The sequence below is a fragment of the Neurospora crassa genome, linkage group I (genome assembly GCF_000182925.2).
Source record: "Neurospora crassa OR74A linkage group I, whole genome shotgun sequence".
Lineage (NCBI taxonomy): Eukaryota > Fungi > Ascomycota > Sordariomycetes > Sordariales > Sordariaceae > Neurospora > Neurospora crassa.
In genome coordinates, this window is record NC_026501.1 from 1,002,486 (window position 1) to 1,019,126 (window position 16,641).

A 16,641-nucleotide genomic window follows, 5' to 3' on the forward strand; every position below is an offset into this window, starting at 1 on the left:
CATCACATCCAGCACAGAGAATCGCATATCAAGAACATGGGCATGTAAAAATTACTACAAAGTAAATCACATGTATTGCAGCCTCCATATAGTATGCGGGAGCAGCTATCCTCAGTCTCCCTGACGATTCCTCCCAACCCAAACCAATAAATTCTTCCAGCGACCTTTCCCTCTCGGTCGCATTTCCCTTGATTTCTTCCTTTCTACCCTCTCCTGTTTGCCCCTTCCCTGTTTTCCCTGGGTATAGTAGTAATAATGATAGTGGTGTGTGTGTATATAATATGTACGAAGTAGGATATGTATAAATTCCTCGCCAGCGATGGCGGACGCAAACTGGTAGTATCCAACATAATTACCTATCCAAGTTGATAGAGGATGAAGATGATGATGCCAGATCCTCAAACCAGAAACGAAAATGAGCAAGAGACTGCCAGACAAAATGTCGTAGTGCTTGTAGCCAGCCACGAGAAGAGGTAATAAAAGAAAAAGGAAACAAAAAGATGTCGATGCTCTGAAAAGCAGTGAATAAGTGGGTTGATGAGTTAAATATCCAGAAACGCCCAAGTATGCAAGACGTGGTATCAATGATGAGATGAAGGCTTATGACGGAATGATGAAAACTGATACAAAGAGATAGAAGGAGTGTTAACCAAACCCATCCATCGCCCATTAGCCCCAGATTGGGGCATTGCGGTAAGCTGGTGAGTTGTAGCTGTGAAGAATCCGATAAGGCGGATTAGAACCATGCGAAGTGTGCATGCTCATGCTACGCTTCCTATGATGGCCTATCTGTCGGGGAACGTAGGACGGGTATGTGCTGTCAGGCACCACGTGCCCTTGAGTTCCCCTGTAGTCCATGTTGGGGTTGCTCCAGGGTTCGTTTGCCAGCACTCCGTAGACACTTGACATGTCCGGAGGGTTAGCATTCTGGAGACGCAACTGCTGATAAGCGTCATGACTGGGCCTATGACGAAGCGTCTGAGCCCGCTGGATGTAGGAACTATGGCGAGGCTGGGCACTGCTCGGCCTTTGGATTCCGTTACTGGAATTGTGATGACTCGTTCCATTCGAAGATGTCATGGACGACTGACGGCTGATGTCGCTCCTGGTTGGTGGGTTCCAGTCGGGAACCCTGTAGGTAGGAGGCAAGGTGTTCTGGCGCTGCCTGAACGCGGCGAGTCGTCGAGGGTCCATCTGGGGAGGAGCAGCCGAAGTGCCCAAGTAGTCCTGGCCAATGGTTCCCAATTCCTCGTGAGCACTGTAGTTCTGAGCTGCCTGTTCGTGCACCGGGTAGCTGTGGATGCTTTCTCTGCTCGGTCTGCGACTAGACTGCACAGACGGATAGCTGTGAATATCCTCACGGCTGACCTCATGTCTCAAGCTAGAAGTTGACGATTGTGGCCGCAGATGAGGTTGGGGCACCCGAAGCGACGACCGTCTCGTCTGCATGCTGACGGGTGGTTGATTATGCGTCGTCTTGTGGTCGAATGTCATGGATGCAGTCCGGAAAATCACTGGGCTCGGGAGTGACGCCGGGGGCAGTTCTGTAGGCAAGCCAGCCAGGTTCGAGTGCGCTCCAACCATCTGCATATTGAGAGTTCGCTCAAGCGAGACAGTGAGACTCATTGTCCGATCGCATGGTAATCTGGATCCGGCCATTTCCGCCTCCTTGAGTGCTTCAGACCCGGCGCCGCTGCTCTTGATTGTACTACCATAAACCTTTCCACTCTTGGGTGGAAGAATCGAATCAAAGACGCCTGGTTGCTCCTCTTGGCGGCCGTCTCTCACATCATCTTTGCTGGTACGTACGGGCTTCCTGACCATCGACTTCCTAATCGACTTTCTCCAGGACACACCCTTGGTCGCGGCAAGTTCGCCAGTTTCCGCCTCAGGAACGGTGGTAACCGCCGGCTTGGCGGTGGTTGCTTCGAGGCTTGCTTCAATACTGCCAACACTAAAGATGGTCTTCAGAGTGTCCATGCTGGAACGGGGCTTGAGAGCCAGCCTCCTGGTGTTCATGGGAAAGCGCCGGCCGTGGTCACGGAATTCGCGCTCGACGTCTTTCGGGATGGCTGGAACGCATATCTCTTCAGGTGCATGACGGCTGTGTGTAGGCAGAGAACTGGTGGGACGGCGAGCTCCGCTCAAAAATCTCTGCAGCCTGCTCGGCTTCTGTGACGTGCTGCTGATGCTGTGAGCCGAGTTTGAACGATCTGACTTGCTGGACTTGGTGCTGGCTGGAGTGAGGCTGTTGAGTTCGGGAGACTTCGGGCTACTGCCACTTAGTGAAGGACGCTTTTCGCTTTTTTGCGAGGACTTGGGAGTGAGGAGACCGGCTTTAGCTTGCTGGCCGCGGAGAGAAAGACTCTTCCGGAGATTCTCAAACATCTGGCCTCCTTCGAGAGGAGAGACTGGGGGAGTATCTTTAGCAGGGACTGATGGAGGCGCCTCTGATTCGGGCGTCATTGAAGGAGGAGAAACACTGAGTGGAATGTCGAGGCCAAAATCTTGAACCTTGACTGGACTGATCTGTATCTCGTCTGATTTGTTCTTCTCCCGATCGGGGATCTTAGACTTGGTGTGGAGCGAGCGCAAAGACACATTGGAACTGTATCCAGAATCGGCCTTGGACAAAGGCTTGGTGTTAAGAGATTCGTCAGAGATGCTCATGAACCCGCTATCTGTTCTGGCGACAGTCGCAGCCGCATCACTGCCGGGGGATGTGCTAGGCTGCGACTTTGCATTCGGGTCCAGACGGACGTCGAGGACTTCGTTTGAAGAATATTCGGGCTGAGTCGAGTTCTGGGACAGGGCAGCCAAGACGTTGTTGGCTGGTTTCACCACACGCGGCTCTGGCATTTTGACTTGGAGGAATTGTGACGCCTCCGCACGTGAATCAAGGCTGCTCTGCACCCTCGAAAAATAGTCTACTCTTTGTCCCTTCCCCTCGAGCTCGGGGCTCAGTGGGCTCGCAGTACCGTTGGTAATACGCAACGTTCCCAGCTTGAAAGCTCCAATTGACTGATATTCGTCCTCGCATGGTGTCACAACCCGCTGCAAAGCCAATGGATCTAGTCCAGGTGGCGGCATGGACAGAATGCCCTCCCTAAAAGAGTCGATGGACTGCTGGCGCGAGATCTGTGGCGTTTGTGGGTGGCTATACCGGACTGACTGCGAGTGGGTCAGGCCATCTCTTGTGGAAGTTCTGCGCGTTGCCACACCGGGCGTCTGAAGTATCGAGCGTCTGCGGACTGGCACATAGAGAGAAAGATCGGAGTCTGCGCGTCTGATAGGAGCGCCATCGTACTCAAAGTGATCCCCGCCGTTCCACGAATGCTTTCTATCAGGAGCTCCGTTGAATTCAAAATGATCCCCGCCGTTCCATGAATGCTTTCTAGCAGGAGCTCCGTTATAATCAAAGTAATCTTGGCCGTTCCATGAATGCTCTGTCATGGTCGTTGCACGCTCAGATACGGCAGTTGTGTGTACGAAAGCCGGCTCCTCGGCAAGGTTGATCAGTCGCTGAGAGGCATAAGTAGTTGTATCGTGGTTCCAGGTCAGGCGGGTTTGGGGCGGATGAGCCCAGCTATGGAACATAATTGTCAGCAATCTTTAAGCGGATCTTTGTGATGAATGGAACTTACCTCTCCTGGTGTGGCTGCAGATAACCGGCGGCGGCGGCGGATTCAAAAGTCACGGAGTTGGACCTGGGACTGGTGGCTGTGGTGCAGTTCCGTGACATTGGCCGAACAGTACTGGCCCCCTTTTCCTTGTGTGGATTTCCCTGTGAAGACTTGGACCGGAACAGACTCATTCTTCTGGCTGCCTTTTCTTGCATCAACCTGAGTGAACCCTTCCTCCCTCCCAACTTCGCTTTTACTTCCTCCGAATCACCCTCGGACACATTGGCGGATGGGCACATTATTGGCGCGGGGTTGGATTCGAGAGCTGCATTTTCAGGACGGGCGGGTAGGACGGCGCTCTGGCGATTTAGACTCGTAGCAAGGCCTCCGGGGTGCAAGGAAAGTAGGCCTTCGTTGGTAGGGTTGACGGTTTTGGGTTTGGACAGCCTCGAGGGAGACAAATCGGGGTTTTCGAGTGATGATTGTGTATTCCCCATGATAAGTTGGGTGGTATTAATGCTGCTGCAGGAGGAGGGAGGTCTCCCTGGCGCAGAGACAGCGCAGACAGGATCAAAGAGGACGGCAGGATAATGCTATGCCTTAGTATACTGAAACTGCTGCCATGCCTCGATCCGTGAATCGTGAATCGTGATATCCGTGATGCGGTGATGATGGTGGTGGTGGTGGTGGTGGTGACCTGGGGTCTTGGTATGGGGAAGGACCCTTATGGCGGCTTCATGTAGATGGACCTCAGCCTCTCTCTACACTTGTATTACTTACTATTAGAAGGAGAGGAGAGGGAAAGAGGAACTGGCGATGAACATAATTAAAACGAGAGGGAGCAAAGGTGGGCCGGAGCTAAGGAGAGATGTGCTCGGGTCTTATCAGGAAGGCAGCATGGACAGGGTAGCCAGGAAGGAAAGAAGGAACGAAAGGTACACTACTACCTAGGTAGGTACGGCCAGATCCCAGGGCCGGGCCAGGATGTTTGGTCTTGGTCTCTGGGAGATGGAACCTGGGAAGACCCGGGGGAGGATTGCTGAACGAAGGAGAAAGGGCTCCATCGTCAGCTTGGTTGGCAATGGTGTGTGCTGGGCTTACAGTTGCCCTGGTCCCTGCCGACTTGCTCACTACACTAGACTAGTCCGTTGCCGAGTCGCTGCTACCTCGTCGACTCGACTAGCTGGTATTGACCGTACGGTAACGTAACTTTCCCTTTTTTTCTTTCTCTCTCTCTCTCTTTTTGTTTCCCCCTCTTGTCATTGCATTATTACCCTGCGCCGGTCTGAGACGGCTGACACCAATTGAAGAAAGCAAATCCCACAGCAACGCTCTGACGGTGGTGGGGGAGGGGAAGACTCCAAACGGGAGGTTGGAACTCTTGGAACAGGGCAGATATGACAAACACGGAAAGAACAAAGACAAATAGAAAGCCGAAAGCGACTTTTCAGCAGTCTTGGCTTCTATCAGATCGCCTTCTCAGTGACGCCCACAAACACTTCAGCTTCCGTGAAGAGCCGCACAGCATTCGGCTCACGGCAAGAACCAAAGGTCGGGTACCTCTACGCTGCGTTGACTAGAGGTACCTACTACCTAGCTACACCACTGTGATCAAAGACAAGGGAAGTTCTCTGACCTCGGATCAGCAACATGAATGTACATAGTACACCACACACAGAAACTCTTCCCTTCTTTTCCGAAATTTACTTGTGCCGTATCGGTCAAAACCTGAAAATTGCAAAGGGCCAATCTGGTGGATATCGGATAGGTCTTTTGTCTGGGATGATGGGCTGCCATTTCAGTGAGAGCACCCTTTTTGATGGGCGCATCTTCCAAGTTGTCGGATCTGCATGCCAAACCGGAGAAAGTGCGTCACTGAAGCGAGAATTGCCAAGAGCAGCATTCATTTCACACCTCTAGGCTACTCACGTAGGTACCCTTACATATAAACCACGCGGTTGCTATACTTTCCGTTCGGGGCTCTTGATGAGAGTCCGGCGCACTGTAGCCTGAATCGGTGGACTCCCGTCGTCTGATGTCCCGCCGACAAGGTACCTGCCCCATGTGCCTGTGTGTGCTTGTCAATGTACCCCAGCATTCTGTATGTACGAGCATCCAAATCTGCAAAGAAATCAGGCGCGACATGAGATTTTCTTCATAAAGAAGTCTTGGTGCTCGTCACATCCTTCCATTTCTTGCGGTTCATCGGCAGTCAATCGTCTTGTTGCGTGCCATTTCACCGCCACGATCCATTTGGATAACAACTGAAAGGAGAAAGTACGAAATAACAGCAGTTGACGGCGTGGAGTGTGTGGTTATTGGGTCAGGATGAACCCAAACATCTACGCCCTGATGTCTTGCGGTGGTGTTGTTTCGTTCATGATATTTGCAATGTCCCGTTCTTCCACTTGATGAAAAGGCCGGCTGTTGCTTTCTTTGGGGTGGCACAGAAGGAGGCTCCTTCCACAGCACACATACACACACTCTCTCTCTCTTCTCTCTCCCGTCATGAATGTGCGAGAGGAACCGGGCGACAGGGCGGGATAAATGCTGCGACGGGGAGCTTTGACAATTTGCAGCACCCGAAAAAAAAGCCATGATATCTCAATCGCAGAACAAGACTTGGGCGCACTGCGGACAACCGACCAATGCGAAAGGGCGTGGTGCTTCCCGTACAATGAAGAGTGCTGTTTTCAATCCAAGGCCTGGGCCAGCATGATGACCCCATCCAGAATGCCATGCACACATGATTTCACCATCGATACCTAAAATTGAAGATGAAACTGAACACATGGGAATGATTCGGCGCGGGCGCGAGTGGCGACAGCATCTGCTTCAGGCTCTTACTCAGCGGACTCGATTGACACCCAGGCGGAGACTACACTACACTACATGCTGGGTAGGTATGTATACTTCAACCTCAAGGTACCTCTACCTCAATGTCAGAATGTCAATCGCAACCAAAACACCAAACTCTGTGACAAGCTCAAATGTAGATTAAAGCAGATCCCCCCTTTGCACTCTCCTAATTCGCCGCCTTGTGGACTCTAGTCTGTACACTGACGACGACGACGACGAAATCGAACCGTGTTTGGGACTGTTGCTGCAACAGTGCAATCGATTACATTACACTACACAGCTGCGCAGCACGGGCAATCAATGCACACCATCTTTCGCTTTTTTCTCCAGCGGTTTCCACTTGTCCATCACCCAGAATAAGCGCGCAGCGTGCGTGGGTTGATGGAGATGGGTAATTTCTCTGAAATTTGACGTTATTCGCATCCGGCATTACTCCATGTCCCATCACTGTGTGAATCAGCTTGGCGGGGGTTTCACAGTTTCTGCTCCAGTCCATGTCTGCACCCTGAATGTGTCTTGTAGACTCACATGGTCCGTCCGGATGGTCTGTACCTTCACCGCGACTGCGCGACACCTAGTGGTTAGCAGAGTTTTGGAATGTGGACGGGATTGTGGTCTCGATCTTTTGATTTGCACTTAGGTGCAGCAATAGGGCATCGCGTCGCCCACAATTCTCGTTGGACTGGTAAGCTAGTGTTACTTGCTTGTGAAGGCGCGTCGACAGCGTCCACAAGTGGAAAAGTTCACAGCGCCGTCAGCCAGCAAATCAATTGGAGGCTCCACTCGCGCTAACATTTTAGGCTTCCCCTTGTCCAGCCCCACAATTGGCCGAAGATCGCTGGCCCATTCTCCCACGAAGAAGTGGAAGTCCCATGAGGCTCTGGCTCTTGTTTTTCCAAAACAGAACCCCGTGTGCGAACAAGGACGTCATCCTCTTCATCCTTCACTGGGACATCCATTCTTGGCCTGCATAGCTCGCACAAAAATTAGAAACACAAACAGAAACAGCAGCAAAGATTATCTCCGGATAATGCATGTTTCAGATAGGCAGTCCGAGCGACTTATCTCCTCCAGCCATGGACCCGACACAGCGACATCCGAACAGAGACTACACGACGTCGTGTCCAGACCGAGTAAACAAAATCACGGAGGTTGGGTCGATTGGTGGTCAAGTTTCCGGCTCGATCGCGTGCAGTGGTGGAATATATTCTCCGCAGCGTGCCCGGCTCTGTCCCTGGAAACTCACCTCCCTCCAGCCTCTCCTCAGATTCTTGGACCTATCGTCTGAGCCCGTGTACGGTACACGCGTGGCCTGTGGAAGTGCGGAGCGCATCGTCCCAGTCAGGAACTTCCCGGCGCGAGTCAACCTTCATCCTGTTACCGACGGAGACATCGCCGGCAGCACTAGCGGGAAAACGAAACCACGGGCAAAAGAAGGTTGAAAAAGGGCACAAAGACCATTGGACAGTTCGGCTCCAGGTGCATGAACCTAACGTGAGACTGATGGCACGAACTGCGAAACCACGAGGCCGACGACATGATACTACTGAGGAATTGGCGGTCAGATCATGATCTTCCACTCTAAGCCTTTTTCACCTTTTGATTTCCAGCTTCTTCCGTGACCGCCAGAGTTCAAGTTTCCGGGCTAAGACACGGAGATTCCATCAACTTACCGGTATGTAATTTACAAACGTGATACATCCGGTGATGCGTGCCAAGTTGCGAAAACAAGCTCAAAACTCCGGTCGAGCGCGTTCCATTTCTGCGCATCCTCTTCCCGCTTCCATTTGGGCGGGAGCACTTGGATCGGTGATCAGAAGAAGAGTTCCCGTTGTTTCCGCCGTTGACTGCAACGCCAGAGTCCCCATGGGCTTTACGGCCGAAAGTGGGATGTCGCGACGACAATCCATTCCAAAGGGTCCAACTTATTTTCCTCCAAAACCTGGAATCTTCTGAGGATTCTGGGCGCCTTCTAGGTGCTAAAACCGTTCAACAACCATCCTATCAAGTAAGTTCGGCACGTTCCACCCGCCATAACAAGCAAAGTGAAGCTGGATGGTGCAGGCCAGGTAGGTCTGCCCTGGTCCTGGTTGCATCCATCGATGCCGAATCCCCATTCCCCGCACGACTCTGCCATGAACCTGTTCCGAAGCCGGTTTTTAGCCCCTAGCCCCCCCTGCTGGTCTGATCGGAAAAGTTGTCAACAATCACAACAATAAAACGTTCGTCTGACATCACCATCAACTAACTGAAAACACAAGACAAAGGGTTCGGAAAAGGGGGGGGAGAAGAAACAGTCCCACAATCAGGGCAGATGAGTTCGGATGTTAAACCGAGATTGGAGGAAACTGGCACCCCGATTTTGAGGGCCTTCCAAATCTCGAAATCACCTGCCATGCCCACACTTTGAAGAGAAAACAAGCATGGAAAAGTAGAAGATGGGGTTTCGGAAATATTGACCAACTACCGTTACCGTATCATCCCTTACCTAAATGCTGACAATCGATGACCGTCGGCCTGTCCCCGACCCCAGAAAACACGACCATCGACGGATCTGACGTTAGAATTAGGTAGGTAGTATCATACATTCATTACATGCTACATGAGCCGATACGCTGAACATACCAGGTCAACGGTGTCAATCTGCACATGAAATCGAATTCAACACCGACTAGGCCCTGTCTAGGGCTGTACAAGTATGTATGCAAGTGTAACAGGCACATCTGCTACATTAACGTACCCGACTGCTAGAACCCTATAACAAGCGGTTACTATACATTTGACTACATTTGACAAGAATGATAAATGAAACGTAGAACGGAAATGTCTCCTCCTTCTCTCTTGCCTTCTTGATATATCCGCTCGATCCGGACTGGAACCTCGATCCAACCGATTGACTTATTGGAACTAGGGAATAAATGTTAACGACACCTTGCTGTCTGTTGCCATCTTTGCAAAGTTTGGTTTCCAGACAAAGGTTTTCGGAGAAAATTTCAAGACATGTTACATTTACAAAAGCCAGGCGTCCATCTGTCATGCTTCACATGACATTGAACCACTCACCTCTTTTACATTGGTTGCAAAGTTACATTTCCTGACCGAAATGAACGAGTGTCACCAACTAACTAATAGAAGGCAACGAAAATGGCGAACGACGTACACGCAAACTTGGCACCTACATCAAAGGTAACAAGGAAAAAAAAGAAGAAGAAACAAATTCAAGGCTTTGCTTGCATCAGGTCATGATGAACCTGCTCTGCTCCAGCTTTTGCTCTCTCAACCCTCTTCACAGTTCCCCCTCCCATCCCGCTTTCTTCCTTTCCCGCGCGCGCTGCGCTGTTGTGCAACAGCGACAATGGTTGATGATGATGTGCCTGTACGATGTCAGTCGGAACTGCACATGCAAGGCAGGTAGGTGAGTGAGCTGTATGTATGTAGGTTCACCAGTACTAGGAATCCTAGTAGCTCGAGATTAGGGACCCAAGTTAATAATAAAAAAAAATAAAAAAAAAAAACCTCGACCATGATACTCTTTCTCATCTTCAATTCGAAAGGGAACTGTTGAATAGACTGACTGATCGATCCCGAGAAGAATCGCATCGGGCATCTCGTATGGTCACCTATTTGAGTTACATAGTACCTACCATTCAACCTCCGAGGCTCAATAAGATGAATGAAGATTTAAAGATGCAAACCAGTGACAAATACCCACGAACAAACATGTATCATGCTCATGCTCATGCTCATGCTCATGCAGTACAGTCAGTACATCATGTACGCGTGGCATCCATCCATCTCCCTCCATCTCCCTCCATCTCCCTCTCTCCCCCTTTTTCCTGACATACATATACACATACACACGTACATACATCCACCATATCGAACCTTTCAACCACAAGCTAACGCTCTCACACCTACATACCCAATTCCCACGATTTCCGAGCAAGCTAAAAAAAAAAAAAAATTGCATAGAGGTAGGTAGGTACATGCATTGATTGCATCCTGCAGGCCTCCTCCTCCTCCTCCTCCTCCTCCTTCTCCTCCTCCTCCTCCTCTTCCTTCTACTCTTTCTTGCTTCTTCTTTCCCACTTTTTTTTTTTTTCTTTCTCGCACGTCCTTCCGATCATCGATTAACACCACCACCACCACCACCACCACCACCACCATCACCATCACCTTCATCACCACGGCATAGTACCGAAAACCCCGAGAGCAGACCTTTTAAATCTCGATTTCATCTCATCTCGATACACATTCACAGAACGACATTACCTTGATTAAGCTAAGCTATTTCACCTCGACCTCCATCCTCAAGCTGGGTAGACAGCTCTATCAAGTAAGGTACGCAACCCCCAAGTGAATCGTGAACCACCATAACGAGATAGGTAGCCAGATAACAAATGTAGTGACGGCCCCATAACCTGACATGCCACTACCGCTGAATGCCCTTGATTCAGTTAATGTACATAGTTTTCGTCACTTGTTAGGGGAAATATCAAAGAGGAAGTGAGCAAGTAGCTGGCTACTACCTATCTTGATAATACTCTCGGTTTTACGTTGATACCCTTAGTCGGCTTCGGTTGATATTCTCCAACCTCTTTCTTTCTCCATATTTCCATTTCATCTCTTTACTCTTTAAGCTTCACACCTATACTGTTTGCCTGTATTTCCTTCCTTGCTTTAGCCTTTTCCAGCCCTGCAATTTATCACCTCACCCATCCTACTATCGGCGGCGCGGAACTCCTCGGTACCGGCTAGACGTGCAATCTCAATCAAGCCACATACACAAGCCCAGCCTACGCTTCACCCGGCTTCACCTTCAACACTCGCTCACCTTGTCCCGTCCCATACCTTTCCCCACTTGGAAGATGCCGACGGTGATATTGATCCATACAAGGTAGCGAGGTTCACCCCGCAATGGGCAGAAGGGAAGTTGTACATAGTATATCTCAGACTCTGAGCTGCGGGGAACGGAACAAAAGTAGTGCATGAAATCAAATGAGCTAGATGAAATGAGATCTTGGTGAACTCTCGACATGGACAAGACGTCCAGCAATAGTGCATGTTTAACGCAGGTCATTTAACTCTTGTGGGTTCCCCTGTGACTACCGTAGTTGCCAGTCGCGTGCAAACTCCGAACAACTGGGAGCAGAAGAATCTAAGACTAGCTAATACGAAGACACACATTCTCCACCCTTTTGTTCAGTAAAATCCGGTGATGGGGCAAAGCCATTTGCAGGACACGAAGAGAACATGCCTAGTCAAAGGCATGAAGAACTAGGACATCACGATGTCAGACTTAAAGTTGAAGGAACACGATTGATTAGTCTAGTCAGCCCCTCGTGTTTCTCAAATCAAATATCTTACAAGTGCCCGAATCCGTTGGTCCCTCAATAATGCTAATCTTTCTACTCAGATAATATCAACATGACCCTCCAATAACCGCTATAGTCTCTTTGCACTCCCATAACATGAGATACTATGGTCCATCAGACATAAGAAAGGAAATTATAGCCATGTTCACCCTAGACGAAGAGAAGAAGAGATCCCCAGCCGATCATGACCGTGACAGGAATGAGCAGAAGACCGACAGAAGGCGTGTTGGTGTCAGCCAGAGAATGGGTGACCTGTGCTGGAGGCGCGCCGTTTGCTGGTGCTACGCCCGATCCTCCATTGCCATTACCGGGCGCAACTCCGGAGCCTCCACTGCCGGGCGCTGATCCAGAGCCGCCGTTTCCTGGCGCTGATCCTGAACCACCATTGCCGTTCCCAGGAGCCACTCCAGAGCCTCCATTGCCTGGTCCCATGCCGCCATTGCCAGGTGCTACACCCGAACCGCCGTTGCCATTACCAGGCGCCACTCCGGAGCCTCCACTGCCGGGCGCTGATCCAGAGCCGCCGTTGCCGTTGCCTGGTGCTACTCCTGAGCCGCCGCTGCCCGGTGCGGCACCAGCACCATCATCGGGACCACCATAGGCCATGACGTTGGCGTTCCAATATTGCTTCTTCTCCACAACTCGCGCAGGCTGAGGGACGGTGATGGTGAGGACGAGGAATGATGAGGGACCGGAACCTGTGGGACAAGGGGTAGGTGCTGGAGCGCCTCCGTTGCCAGCGCCAGCGTCGTTGCCATTTCCATTTCCATTGCCGCCGTTACCACCATTGCCAGCGCCGTTGCCGTTGCCGCTACCGTTGCCTCCATTCCCATTGCCAGCACCAGATCCATTGCTGTTGCCGCTGCCACTGCCATTACCATTTCCATTACCGCCGCCGTTTCCAGCTCCGGATCCCGGGACAATGGCTTCGGGGCTTGGAGTTCCAATCACAAAGATAGTTTGGACGAGGGGACCTTGCATTTGAGCGGGTGAAGGGAGAGGGCCGCCAGCGCCACCACCGCCGTTGCTGCCGTTGCCACCATTTCCGTTCCCATTGCCTCCATTGCCTCCATTGCCAGCGCCATTGTTGCCATTTCCGTTTCCGTTTCCATTTCCATTGCCGTTGCCGTTACCATCAGGGCATGGTGCACCGCTGCCAGCGCCGTTGCCATTGCCTGACCCGTTTCCGTTATTGTTACCGTTACCAGCGCTGTTGCCGTTATTGTTGCTGGCACCAATGTTGCCGTTGCCATTGCTGGTACCGCCGCCCGGACCTCCGGAGCTGTAGCCAAGACCGCCGGCGCCATTACCGAGGCCTCCAACACCATTGCCGGGACCGCTGGCACCATTGCCCAGACCTCCAGCACCGCCACCGGGACCTCCGGCACCTCCGCCCATGCCACTGCAGTCTCCCATGCCTCCATTGCCATTGTTCGCACCACTACCGCCATTTCCGAGACCGTTGCCAGAACCATTGCCCAGGCCGCCGTTTCCTGCACCATTGCCAGCACCAGCACCATTGCCATAAGCACCAGAACCATCACCCAGGCCGCCAGCACTGTTGCCGAGACCGCCGATGCCATTGACTCCGAGACCGTTGCCAGCTCCATTGCCAGCACTGTTGCCGAGATCACTGTTTCCATTGCCTCCGAAACCATTGCCAGCTCCATTGCCAGCTCCATTGCCAGCTCCATTGCCAGCTCCATTGCCAGCGCCATTGCCAGCACCGTTGCCATAAGCCCCAGCTCCGGCACCAAAGCCTCCAAGACCAGAGCCAGCACCATTGCCACCATTGCCGTTGCCACCATTTCCGCCATTGCCAGCGCCATTCCCAGCTCCATTGCCGTAAGCACCAGCGCCGCTTCCTGCAGGTCCAAAGGGGAAACTGGGAGGCAGGCCGCCGGCACCGAGACCGGAACCACCATTGCCGTTGCCATTTCCACTGCCGTCAGGGCAATTCTCCTTGATGGAGGTGGGATTGGTAGTGAAAAGGTGCAGAGTTGGGTTGAGCGAATAGGGCATGCGGTCAACAGAGGGAGAGGCAATCTTGGTAGAGCCAGAAATGTAGCTCATCGGGACAGCATACTGAGCCGGGCCGTGATTTATGCAGTCATTGGAGATGCGCGTGATGGCAGGGTGGTACTCTTGGGCGTTGCAATTGGCCATGAAACACTCGAACATGGTCTGTGGGAGGGCCAAGTTAGTCGAGAGCTACAAACCAAATGATGGAAGAGATCAAGGGAAACTGACCTGGAGCTCATGAGTCCTCTCACAGAGGCACGCAAGCGTGGCGCATCCGGACGAGTCGAGCGCGGGAGCAATGCATGGCTGACCACAGTCGGGAAAAGCGAGAGCCGCCGTGGCGGGCGTGAGCACCAAGAGGGAAGACTTCATCGTGAAGAGTAGTCGTGAGCTGTTTCAGAGAGCTGATATCTCGAAAAGCCGTTCGTCGATCGTGTGGTGTGTTGAGGCTCTGTGGTGGTGTCTCGAAAAGGAAGAACACAAAAAAGAGGAGTCGATAGTTGTTGATTGAGAGCTGATAGCTGACTGCAATTCAAGTATGATCTCCAAAAAAGAAGAGGAATGATTGAAAGAAGTTGGGATACCTAATCCAAAAAGAGAGGGGAAAAGAGTGTGCTGTTCTGAAGAAGAGAAGAGAGGAAGAATCTGAGAGTAGGAGGAGGATGGGTTTAAGTACCCGGTCTCATGGCTTTGGCAGCTGATTGATGATGAGCAGGGAGGTGGGCAACGAGGAGTGCAGAATGGTAAGAACCATGATGGCCATGGTGCCATGGCGTGGTGGACAACGCCATCGGGGAAGGAGCAGAACGGAGCAAGTGAGGCAGTTGAGATGTCGAGCACGGTACACTTTTGCTGAAAAAGGGAAATCAGCAGAAAGTCCTAGGTTGAACACAAAGCAGAGTCACTTGGAGTCTGCTTCTTGATTCGGTCCTCGAATGTGTGGTGTGGAAAGTCCATATGCGACAAGCGAGTAGGTAGGTATCATTAGGAGAGAAACTGAAGTGAAGGAGTACCTGCCCCTGTGTTCAGTAAAAGATCAAGTCCACATGCTTCTCCTCCGCCGAGTAGCGGTCCTGAAGCTCCTTCCTCGTGAGGAGCTTGATCAATGGCATCATCGTCTCCCTCATATCAGCGATGCCCCGCTTCTTCTGATCGATGTGGGAAGCGTCCACAACGATCCTCTTCAGGCTGTCAAGAGACAACGACTCTGGTCGAATGAGTTAGCAAAAACTGAGAGAAAGCGCATGGTCTGGGCACCGGCAAGGCCGGGATAGCTATCGTACCATTTTCAATCAGATCAATCAGGCGCTGAGGAGTACCCACGGCAATTCCCGTGCGGCTCTTCTTGAGGAAGGAGACCTGTTCCTCGACCTTGAAGTGCTTGGCGAACTGTCAAAGGACTTTGTCAGCAACTCGTCCTGCTTCCTTCCATCACATCGTCACCGCGACTTACCAGCTTGGCGACCGAGTTGCCCTTTGTCTGAAACTTCCTCAATGATCTGGCAGTCATCGTGTTAGCGCAAGTCAAATCCACGAAAAGACTATGGAACCCATCACCAGACTGAACATACCTGACCAAATCCGCAGCGCGCAGACCCGCGCCCGCCACGACCAGTGTGTGCGGTGACCCGTTCGACTTGGGCGCCTCGGACAACTTGGCAGGATTCTCCGAAAACTCCTCCAGGAAGTCTGGCAGGTTGTCCTTGTTTCGGGGCTTTTGGAAGGAAGTGGTGTCCTTGATCGCGTTTGCTGTACATCACATGTCAACACCAAGGTTCTCACTCACTCATGATACTTTCCTTTCCTTTCCTTCTTTCCCCTTGTTCAAGAATTTCTTGGTTGGCACTCACCTGAAATGTAGAGATCCGAAAGCTCGACGGAGCTGAGATCGGTCCCGAACCGTGTCACCTTCTGAGCAATGTGATCGGCCAGGAGCTGGCCGTCCATGCGCTCAAATGCCCTATTCAAACCTGCCTCGACGTCGAGGTCACCTTCGTCCTCGCGCGCCTTCTTGGATCTCTTCTTCTTCTTGGCGCCGCCCTCGTCGTCGGCCTTTCTTTTCCTGTTGATCATTTCGGTGGCCATGACTGTTCCTTTTGTCTGTTTGTTTGCTGGAAGAAGGTGAATGGTGCTTTGTCACAATGTCGTAGGCACTGATGGGCAGGCAGGTGTTGATGGTGCTGATGTGGGTGGTGGTGGTGGTGGCCAATGGAGATAGAAGCACAATGCCAAGTTTATGGAGATTGATGGCTTCAATGAAGATTCAGCTTGCGCTTTGACAATATTATTTCGTCTGGTGAATATTTCCCGTCGTTGTCTGGTTCAACTTGAAGTCTCGTTATCGATTGGAAGATCTTGAATGAAGGTTCCTGAAGCTGCCCGGCCGCCGAAAATTTCTGGAGTAGACAGTGTGCAATGTCTTGGCGGCAAACAACACACTGTGACGTTAAGCTTACAGCGGAGCCGCGGCGATCATTTTAGCGCAAGTTGTACAGTCTGCTACAGTGCCAGACTTTTCGTAGCGGCTGAGTTTGCGGGCTTGTCGCTGTAAAGAATCTGCGCTGATTCTTCAGTTCAGGGCCCGGGCACCTCAGGCCAGTCGTTAACTGAAACGAGTTCAATGGATGTTGTCATCCAAGTATAGGTACCTCTATCTGGTAAGCAACCTCAAAACACCATAGTCAAAATACCAGTTTCTGTTTCCACTATCGACCTATGCTCAAGGCACATTCTATGTAGACATCTAGAACAGAGAATAGTTC

General features: G+C 51.6%; 4 protein-coding genes across 4 annotated transcripts; 1 reads left to right on the forward strand and 3 right to left on the reverse strand.

Moving 5' to 3' along the window:
• Positions 1 to 29: 29 nt before the first annotated feature.
• Positions 30 to 4,498, reverse strand: NCU02172 (hypothetical protein). Its single transcript, XM_959438.2, has 2 exons — positions 3,645 to 4,498; positions 30 to 3,586 (listed from the first exon to the last, which is right to left on the reverse strand). Exons 1-2 carry the CDS (start codon positions 4,118 to 4,120, stop codon positions 670 to 672), a joined length of 3,393 nt encoding a protein of 1,130 aa, XP_964531.2. The 5' UTR covers positions 4,121 to 4,498; the 3' UTR covers positions 30 to 669.
• Positions 4,499 to 6,369: 1,871 nt separating this feature from the next.
• NCU02171 (hypothetical protein) lies at positions 6,370 to 7,945 on the forward strand (the record flags this gene model as incomplete). The annotated part of the gene is made up of 5 exons (XM_959437.3): positions 6,370 to 6,522; positions 6,763 to 6,855; positions 7,005 to 7,062; positions 7,123 to 7,167; positions 7,611 to 7,945. The coding sequence occupies 5 exons, from the start codon at positions 6,370 to 6,372 to the stop codon at positions 7,922 to 7,924; spliced, it is 663 nt and encodes a 220-aa protein (XP_964530.3). The 3' UTR covers positions 7,925 to 7,945.
• Positions 7,946 to 11,751: 3,806 nt separating this feature from the next.
• On the reverse strand, positions 11,752 to 14,484 carry NCU02170 (hypothetical protein). The gene is made up of 2 exons (XM_959436.3): positions 14,108 to 14,484; positions 11,752 to 14,041 (listed from the first exon to the last, which is right to left on the reverse strand). Exons 1-2 carry the CDS (start codon positions 14,249 to 14,251, stop codon positions 12,008 to 12,010), a joined length of 2,178 nt encoding a protein of 725 aa, XP_964529.1. The 5' UTR covers positions 14,252 to 14,484; the 3' UTR covers positions 11,752 to 12,007.
• Positions 14,485 to 14,491: 7 nt separating this feature from the next.
• NCU02169 (hypothetical protein) lies at positions 14,492 to 16,061 on the reverse strand. Its single transcript, XM_959435.2, has 5 exons — positions 15,730 to 16,061; positions 15,451 to 15,628; positions 15,333 to 15,378; positions 15,163 to 15,268; positions 14,492 to 15,086 (listed from the first exon to the last, which is right to left on the reverse strand). The coding sequence occupies exons 1-5, from the start codon at positions 15,962 to 15,964 to the stop codon at positions 14,905 to 14,907; spliced, it is 747 nt and encodes a 248-aa protein (XP_964528.1). The 5' UTR covers positions 15,965 to 16,061; the 3' UTR covers positions 14,492 to 14,904.
• Positions 16,062 to 16,641: the final 580 nt, after the last annotated feature.

What these genes read in the sequence shown, in the direction of transcription:
- NCU02172 (XM_959438.2), bottom strand. Translation starts at nt 4,120, where the DNA reads ATGGGGAATACACAATCATCACTCGAAAACCCCGATTTGTCTCCCTCG. An exon ending in CTGCAGCCACACCAGGAGAG is followed by an intron (nt 3,587 to 3,644) that starts GTAAGTTCCATT and finishes TATGTTCCATAG; the next exon opens with CTGGGCTCATCCGCCCCAAA.
- NCU02170 (XM_959436.3), bottom strand. Translation starts at nt 14,251, where the DNA reads ATGAAGTCTTCCCTCTTGGTGCTCACGCCCGCCACGGCGGCTCTCGCT. An exon ending in AGAGGACTCATGAGCTCCAG is followed by an intron (nt 14,042 to 14,107) that starts GTCAGTTTCCCT and finishes GCCCTCCCACAG; the next exon opens with ACCATGTTCGAGTGTTTCAT.
- NCU02169 (XM_959435.2), bottom strand. Translation starts at nt 15,964, where the DNA reads ATGGCCACCGAAATGATCAACAGGAAAAGAAAGGCCGACGACGAGGGC. An exon ending in TTCGGATCTCTACATTTCAG is followed by an intron (nt 15,629 to 15,729) that starts GTGAGTGCCAAC and finishes TGTGATGTACAG; the next exon opens with CAAACGCGATCAAGGACACC. An exon ending in CGCGCTGCGGATTTGGTCAG is followed by an intron (nt 15,379 to 15,450) that starts GTATGTTCAGTC and finishes GATGACTGCCAG; the next exon opens with ATCATTGAGGAAGTTTCAGA.